The sequence below is a fragment of the Astatotilapia calliptera genome, chromosome 6 (genome assembly GCF_900246225.1).
Source record: "Astatotilapia calliptera chromosome 6, fAstCal1.2, whole genome shotgun sequence".
NCBI lineage: Eukaryota > Metazoa > Chordata > Actinopteri > Cichliformes > Cichlidae > Astatotilapia > Astatotilapia calliptera.
Genome location: NC_039307.1, coordinates 13369979 through 13379009, shown reverse-complemented (window position 1 = coordinate 13379009; position 9031 = coordinate 13369979). Strand labels below are relative to the sequence as shown.

The 9031-nt window shown below is 40.1% G+C and overlaps 1 protein-coding gene across 5 annotated transcripts; it reads right to left on the bottom strand.

The window, feature by feature from the left end:
- Nucleotides 1-363: 363 nt before the first annotated feature.
- LOC113023930 (uncharacterized) lies at nt 364-8674 on the bottom strand. Of its 5 annotated transcripts, XM_026170413.1 has the most exons (6): nt 8508-8674; nt 7602-7653; nt 3412-4440; nt 1482-1637; nt 1142-1237; nt 364-891 (listed from the first exon to the last, which is right to left on the bottom strand). In XM_026170413.1, exons 3-6 carry the CDS (start codon nt 4438-4440, stop codon nt 574-576), a joined length of 1599 nt encoding a protein of 532 aa, XP_026026198.1. In that variant the 5' UTR covers nt 7602-7653; nt 8508-8674; the 3' UTR covers nt 364-573. The 5 variants fall into 5 exon arrangements, with proteins under 5 accessions (XP_026026198.1, XP_026026196.1, XP_026026194.1 ...); XM_026170411.1 differs by having other exon boundaries at nt 3412-7653; XM_026170409.1 differs by lacking the exons at nt 364-891; nt 1142-1237; nt 1482-1637 and having other exon boundaries at nt 4382-7160.
- Between the last annotated feature and the right edge of the window lie 357 nt (nt 8675-9031).

The following is a 9031-nucleotide window of genomic DNA, read 5'->3' as shown; positions in this document are numbered from 1 at the left end:
ACTTGGATAAAATTTCAGTCACAACAGCCTTATATAATAAAATTGCATCCAAATTGGCATGCTTAACAAAACTCTGTAAAACTGGCATATTGATGCTAAAAACAAGAAAAATGTACCTGCCATACAAAGAATAAAAGTGGCTCAAGTGAACGCAGTGCTTTACCTTTTCAGAAAAGGTCAAATGACAAAAATAAAATTAAGATCCCAAAAAAATATAAATCCTGAAAAAAAAAAAAGAAATTTTGCACTGTGACATAGTTTTTGAACATCTTATTTTGATTCCAAAAAATTGGGAAGATTATAACTAAAGAGTGACCAAAAAACATCCATAATTTAAATAAAAAGGTTTCAAAAAGGATTGCGCTAAAAAAAACAAAAAACAAACAAACAGAAGATACTCTCCCATTTACACCTTAATGTGAATCTGGAAAGTTAATACAAAAACACAGTTTATGGTACAAACATTATTTATGAACAGGAATGTCAACACAATGCCGCAACTGAACCTTTTGATGAGCATTACATGTCACTTAACAAGTCTAACACTTTAAGAACAGCCCTGTGAAATTTTGTCTACAATGAACAGAGGTCATTTTTCAGTCTTTGAACCTTGACAGAAAGGTTTCCTGGATCCAGCTCCATGAACACTTTTTGAAATGCTTCAAATGTGCATTTGAAATTCTTGGGGTATTTCAGATCCAGAGCATAGCACAGTCCCAAAAGATAACAACAGGCTTTGCTCAGATTCCCAAGTTTGCCCAGAACAGTAACGCCTTCAATAACAATACCCACATCAGTAGGTTCGCCTGACCTGTCTTGATTCTGCAGCAGGTAAATCTTCATCACCTCCTCAGCCAAAGCCTCTTCAACGAAGACAGCATCAGCACCGTCCTTTAAAAAGAGAAAGAACTGTTTTCAGCTCACATATTTCCAAACATTGAAACAAAAAGTTTCATTTGTATGACATCACCGGTACTCATAATATGTGGACACTGCTCCAAAATCTTTGAGCAAATGCTATTCTTTTGTATGCTTTGAAGTGTTTGCTTTTTTTCTTTAGAACAGTATCTTAAAACTTTTCTATGATCTCACAAGCTAAAATAAACTACTAATATTCCTAAAACAGATTTATTGCACCAACCTCAAAGGTTTTGATTAAGGCACTTGGATCCTCTCCCAGATGGTCAATGAGACATTTGATGATGACTTCTCGTTTTTTCTCGATGGAATTTCCACTCTGTAAAACAGGAAGTCTCAACTGAGGCAAAATTTGCACATTTAAAACATGACTTACCATTTCTAGCTTAAACATAACTATTTTTTTTCTGTTGTTGACCTGTTTTCACACCCACCATCAAGGTAAGAACACCTGTGGAGCTAAAATATTGAACAGAAACCTAAGAAAAGCCGTTTTTAGTGGAAGGGCCTCTTCAATGCTGTGTTGGAACGTTTTTGTGGTTAGAAAATGCAATCTTCCTTACCTGAAGCAGAAGGTTTAACTGTGCTCTGTGGCGTTGTCCAGCAGCACCTTTCTTGGCTTGAAACAAGGACAGGAGTTTGGATGAATACAAGTCCAACGATGACATGAACTTTGGTTCAAGGTTCAGGGTCGTGATCCTATGAAACTCTGCACTGACCTGGATGGGAGAGGACAAAAAAACCAAGGACAAAAAATCTGAAGGCCAAAATTCTGATTCAATCAAAAAAAAAAAAAAAATCTTTAAGTGGAACTACCATTTTTTGCAACCTGGACCTTATTTTCTAACATGCAAAAGATTAATTTACTCATCCAGACATAAATCCATATAAGTGGAGTTGTTCAGTATGCAGACTAAAGCCTTAACATAAAGTATTATCTTCCACTAAGCTTCTAAATTTTATGTTATGAATTGCTTGCACTATTTCCCTGTGAGATTGTATAATCTTTGAGGGAAGAGGCGGAGCCAGGTTGCCCTCTGAACCATAGTCTGCCAGGCAGCGATGCGAGAGGAACACACCTCCACTGAAGTGGCGCAAATATTCAGAATCGCGTCAGCGGCTTTACAGAGAAAGCCTTTCAGCTCCTCTGGCAGCTCTGCTTCCTCCACCTTCCTGGAGATGACAAACGCTAGCAAGGCAGTGTTGTTAGTCACTGCAGCTGACTGAACAGTGCATTGATGTGCGCGATCAGTGAACCTTGCTATCAGCTGGTCAAGTTTGGCGGGATGGGCCGGTTGCTGTCCAACGACCTTGGTCATTTTGGTGCCGAAAACTGAAGCGAGGCTCGGCTCTAGAGGGGGAACAGGCAGAAAACTCCGGTCTGTGAAGCCCTCTGTGAAGCCCTAGGTAGAGACCGCGCTCTAATCTTCGCTGGCTCTGCTGCTGCCTCAGAGAGGTAGGTCATCACCGCCGGGAACTGGGGCCAGATGGGATCTGGGCAACGAGAGTGAGCAGAGCCATACCTTCCCGCCAGATCATCCAATGGGGGGGTGGAGCAGGCTGAGGGACGGAAAGTCCCTTCTCACCAGCTGCCTCCTGGATGATGCCAGGCAGATCCAGGAGCAGCGCACCAACAACTGGGAGCGGCGTCCTCGCCGACATGTGAAGGCCAGGGGTGGATGAGCATCCCTTGAAAAAGGCTGACCTCCACTGCTTTTCCTCTGGCGGGAGGAGCTAACAGGAGCGGCAATAGGATTAAGGTGTGAGGGCGAGGTCTGCATGGTGAGGACCGAGGCAGCCCACGCAGACGGCATGTCGGTCATACGACATGATGTAGCCGGTCTGGCAGGATGGACACAGACGGATGGTCTCGCTGGACATCTTCTGGCTGGCTGAAGAAAAACGGCAGTCGATTTCCTGGTCTCACCATAACTTATACTAGACCAGGGTGAGGCCCACACAGCAGGTGGGTGTGGAATAAAATACTTCAGTGCTGCGCGCACAAGGGGAATACCCACTTAAAGGGCTGCGCCTATACTCATAGAATCTGGGGTTACAATACGTAACCAACGTTTCATAAAAATATTAAATTACTCTTCACTCTTTACTCTTCAGTAAAATCTAGTCTGTCGTTATGTGCTCCAGAGTTAGATAAGTGAGACAAAGGCACTTTGCAATCAGCCCAGTCATTCTTCAGTCAGGTTACATTAGCTTAGCCTAAAACAAGTTAAGTGAACGGAAATTATTTATCGTTCCATAGGCTTGGGAATGGTTTCAATAAGAACCATTCTGGTTTTGATTCAGATTCCTCATTCTGATTCAAATTCCTAGCGATTCTAGAGTCTTATGACAAATTAAAGCAACCTGGCTGCTGCAAGATCATCAAAATCACTAGGATGGTAGCAACATGTTTTTTCTCACTTCTCTTATGATGGGGGATCTAACAGACCAAATTTTATTTACAAGTGGATATCCCTTTAAATGTACACTTACTTGGGAGACGTCAAACAACGCCGGCCATCTGTCCTTGATGTCGCTGACACTCAGCTGTTGGCTGATAATATCATGTCTTCTATGTGCAAAGGTTTTGCACATTAAATCCTTGATGGCTGTGCTGTTTTTCTTCTTACACTCATCAATCAGTTGTTGTCGCTCCAGCTCTTGCTGTTCTTTACCATCTTGTCCTGGATAGTGTGGCAGAAACAGCACTTCTCCTTTCCGCGCCTTCTTTATGTTCTTCGCTGGAGCCTTGTCATCAGGGTGCTTGTTCTTCAGTGAGTTGCAAGTAACCTCTGGAACTCCAAGACTTCGTAACTTTGACCTGTAATTTCCCATCTTGTATTTAAGACTATACATCCATCCCATCCAGCCATTACGACTGCCTGGCTCTGTCAGACACGGGTGCTTTTTGACCAGAGCCTCTGCCACTTCTCCAATCTGAAGGCCAGTAGGGTAGGCTGTGTAGCTGTACATATAATCAGCTAATTTTTCCATTATATCTGACTTGACTGAAGTATTGTTCAGCACAGTGCCATTTTGAACAAAGACTTCATTGGCATTTTTCAGTACAGTCTCTGTTGCCACAGAGAAAAGTGGAATGACAATTTCATCTGGCCATGTAGTCTTTAGAGGACTTTGAAGAGGGGAGAGTATGACAGTGTTGTCTGAAGACAGAGATGATCCATCTGTTTGGTCCTCTGTGGTTTTATAGGTTGAAGAGCTTGAACTTTCATTCAGTGAACTTACATCTGAGGGATTTTCACACTGAGGAATCAATGTAAGCACTACTGATGGAATGACCACAGCTTTGACTGTACCCCTATCTTTGATTTGGTTGGGAGAATGAAGTGTAAAGAAATCTCCAAATGAGTCATCATAATAGTGCAATATGAAATCCTCAACTAGCCCAAATGTCTCTCTCACTGTCTCATGCAACTCCTCAACAGTCCTGGGTATTCCTGAAGAGAGCACAAGCTTCTCACTCTGTTGTCCAAAAATTACTTTCAAGGCAACGGAGTCCATCTGCAGAATAAAAACCACAAGAAAAAAGAAAAAGAAAGGGGGTATCTCAGTCTTTCCCCTTACACTAACAAACAATGTGACGTTTTATTGACACCATTTGCTTGCCTTCAACACGATATGGTGTTAAGGGGTAAGTGTCACCAAGTACTCTGGGATGTATTAAGGTCATTTTCCCAGAAGGATCCAGAATAAATGCCCTAAAATGTTCATCATACCAGCTGTTGAGCAACTTCACAATGAAAAGAAATTCATTGCTTAAGACAACAATCTGTAAAATCTCCACAAAGTCAGGTAAGCCACAAGTAGATCCATGAGGCAAAACCATTCCTGAGGCATATTTAGTTCCATGATGAGTCAGAGAGTTGGTCAAATTCACATAGGCTTGTGTTGGATAAAGTTCCTTGAGACACTGCTGTATTTCTACATCAAGCAGTTCCAATGGAAGAGATGATACTTTAGTGACACACACTGATGGCTTCAATGCATTACCATCTGAATAGTATGCCATCATCATCTGGTGCTTTGAGGCAAGTGACAATAGTACATTTCTGAAGCTGTTTGTGTGTTTAACAACCTTCTTAAAGAAACTATGTTTACCCTCAAAGCGCATAGTCCAGAGGCATACTAATGGACCAAATCCTCTGATCAAGTCAGGATAATGCTCCAAAAAATGGTGTTTTGGAGTTAGTTTTTGCTCTGGGAAAACCTCCAATAGCCTGTTGCGATGTTCAGATATAAGTGTGTCCAAGTAGCAAATACTTTCCTCTCTGTGACTAGGGGACACAACAAGTTCAGTTATATCTTTTAGAGTCATAAGAACTTGCCATGCTTCATCATTTTTGGGAATCTTTTCCCCAATAATAAAAGGTAATAGTCTCAATAACGTCCAATTTTCATGTGCGTTGCCACCAATGCTTTTGCGAGTGGAAAAATTTAGGGGGATGATTTGGGGGCGATCTGTTTTATCGGTCCATTTGTAAGGAAATTCTGTTATGAAGTTATTGAGTTCAGTTAAGGAAAAGTAACGTTTACGGATAAACACATGAAGGCATAATGCTAATTCTAGTGGAATTATGCCTTCAAAAAGGTCGTGCAAAAGATCTGGAGGATACCCTGTGACAAAATGGAAATATTTTAATTTCCCCGTTAATGGACAACCTTTCTTCACACCACAAAAATGAACCGAGGAGGAATTTTCCTTTATGGTTTGGACATGTAGATCATAGTTCTCTTTTGTTCTTGGTGGAAAAGCTCCTGAACGAACTTCTTTTTGCTGAAAGTCTGAATGGTCTCCAAGGCAAAATCTACAGATGTAATGTCCAGAAAAGCTTTCCACGAGTCCACTAAGAGAATGAGCGCCAAGATTGTCAGCACAAACACAAAAAACAGTGCCCCTGATATATCTACCAAGCTGTGAACAAAAAATCCCGTCTCTCTCTAATGTTATGAGATCCTTTAAAAGTGGCTCGAGAACAGTTTCATAGCCAAAAGTTTTAACATCACTTGCCTTACACAGGAGAGCCAATTGAATTGATGTTAGCTGTGATCTCAGTTCAGTTGGTATATCAGCAAGTACCCAGTACACAGCTGTGACTTTGTGTTTTTTTCTTGAAGTCCCAAGTGGATTACAAATTTCAAAGTCATCCACATAGAGAACAAGGGAAATACTTAAGTCCTCAATAGCACAAAGTTGGTTTTGCTTGAAATATTGTCCATCGTGGAAAGAGGATAACTGTGAAGTGTTCAAATGTCTAGTTAATATACTGTTAACATCTTCTTTACTCAGTAACAGCTGCAAGGACTGAAGAATAGGCACATACTGAAAAGTGGAATTCTTTTCTGGATCCAAACAGTATTCTACTGGTTCAATAACACAGAAGTTTTCCTTGAAATATTTCTGTCTCTTATATCTTGAAGCAAAGGGACCATCAGGACTAAGGGCTGCACATAAAGGACTACAGTGACATATTTTTTCAGCCAATTCACTGACAAAAGACTGATCAATATTACAGTTATTCTTAATAAGAATATCACTTATTGACTTTGGAATATACTGAAGTGATAATGTGCAGATATAACTGAGCTGTTCTACCAAGTCATCCACACATTTACCAGAAACATTATAGATGCTTTCCAGTTTTAACAAGAGCACACCAATATTTTTCAAAATTTCATTTGTTGTTTCCCTTTCACAACCAAGTTCAGTGGTGACATCCAAGTCCTCGTGATCTTCTAATTCCAGTGCTGGTAAGACGATTTCATTAGATGTACTGACAGTTTGCTTTGAAATCAAGTTAGTTTTAAAGTGCTTCCATGAACAAAATCTGTGCTTTCGACTTCTGTGAGTCGCATAAGTCCCACAAATGTTTGTCTTAAACTCACAACCATCAAAAACACACTCTATGGTTTCATGGCTTTTCAAATGGGAATTTATATGTTGAAAATAGTCTTTTGTGTTTGGGTAAAAAGAGTCACAGATTTTACATCTAATAGTTGGAAGGACCTCACACTCTTCCGTTTCATGCGAACTGTGAGACCTAGACAAGTGTGAGCGTAAGGCACCCCATGTCTTAAAAGAGCAAGGACAATTCAAATGAAGACAGGGTATGGAATAGCCATGACCAAATGTACCATGTTTCACTCGATAATGTTTGAGTAGTGACACTTTTGATGACTCCTCATGTTTGCAGAGTTTACACTGCCATCTCATCACCTGTGACCTAAAAAATTGTGAGAAAATATGTCTCACAGTATGAAGATGACAGAATGGTGTATAACCATATTTACGCAGTTTTTGTATGATTAACTGATTGAATAACCAATACTCACTACCAATTCAGGTGGAGGATACAACTTACAAATAAGTCAACATGGAACAAAGTACAATACTTAACCACATTGAAATAATCTGAATCACATCACCATGCTGTATAAATAAAAAGATAGTATGGTGACACTAGATGACAGACCATGAACTCATCAATTTATTTACCGAACTGAAAAATTCTCAAAATTTAGATTTGGCATTTGTATGACTAAAATAACCCACCACAAAACCAGTATAAATATTTAGGTGGTATCACCATCCACTACTCAGCTTGTATAAAACAATATCATATCATTCCAAAATTTAACACATCAAGTCCTCTGAGTAAAATTACCTGCTTTACTTTGTAGTTGATGCAGATTTTTTTCCTGGTGGTGAAGATGGTGCTGAAAAAATACAAATCAAAACTTTATCATTACAAAACATGTCACTGAGTAATCTGCCATAACATCAATCTCTTACAAGAAATTTTAGCTTGGATTGAAATAAACATTTATTTATGTAAATTGGGAGTAACTATACTGGAAATGATGGTACTTTTGGCTTGACCCAAAAGACCAAAGCTTTTTTTTTTTCCATTATTTTCTGGGATCTGAAAGGAAGTAGGGCCCCGAGTCTAAATTTACTTAAGGCCCCATAGTACTTTGGACCGGCCCTGGATGAGGTAATCTGACCCGGGCGGTCCTCTCAGCGTTCTCTCAAAAACTGGCCCTGTTCAGGACAAAGCTGAAAGCAGCGTCTTATATGCTCTGAAAGACCCCACATAGAACAAGAAAGCTAAGCAGCATGGTTGCTGCTATGAACTGTTCCGCGGGCAGGTCTTCTTAGTTACCAAAGCCATTGATGACGTCTGTTCATCTCCTCCTGAACAACCTGACAGAGTGAGTCAGGCCGCGTGACTACCGCAGCTCCCGCACCGCGACTCAACAGGGCCATTTTCTAGAAATGTCTGAGCACACCTGCTTTCACGTGGTTCCTAAAATGCCCCCGATTAAACGGTCAGGTCGCTGGTACCGGGACATTCCAGTCAAATTACCCGGAACGCAGATAGCGACTCAGAACGTAAAAGGATAAAAGGGCGCGGTTTCCCGCCGCCTTTACTGGAAGACGGGTTGAAAACTTAAATTAACATGCACAAACACGCTGCGAAAAGTGAGCCACCATGACAAACGCTTTCTTCAGAACATGTTATAAAAGAACGGTGTGGATAAAGACAGCTAATGTAAGAATGGTCACTTACCTGAAAACGTTACCAAGTCTGCAGTGGATGTGTGTCTGTCTCGTTCAACGTGCAGAAAATCTCCCATGAGGCCATGCTCCTCGCGCGCGGTACATGCCAAAGGTCATTAGTCTTACTCAAAGTTTTAAGTTAGTATTGGGGGACAAAATTATATTGATTTTGAACCATTAATAATTAAAGTTAAAGACAATGATAAATATGAATACCAGTCTCTCAGTTATTTTGAGTACTTTCTATGAGATATATTGAGTAGATTTAAATAATGCACCCTGTGTTTCAAATACAGAATTTTTTCTTTTAAATAAACTTGAACAAAAGAACTCAGTTCAACTCAAAAACTGGTGTTGAAAATTTAAGCATTCTTTTCAGTATTTTCAACTCAAGATAACACTTTTGTGATTTTCAAAGATTTAATCAAGGTCATCTAACTTAAAATTATAATGATATTTACTAAGCCCCTGAATAATTTTTTAGGGTGTATATCAGGTGTAGCACAGTGCAGTGCTAAGTGAATAATTCAGAAA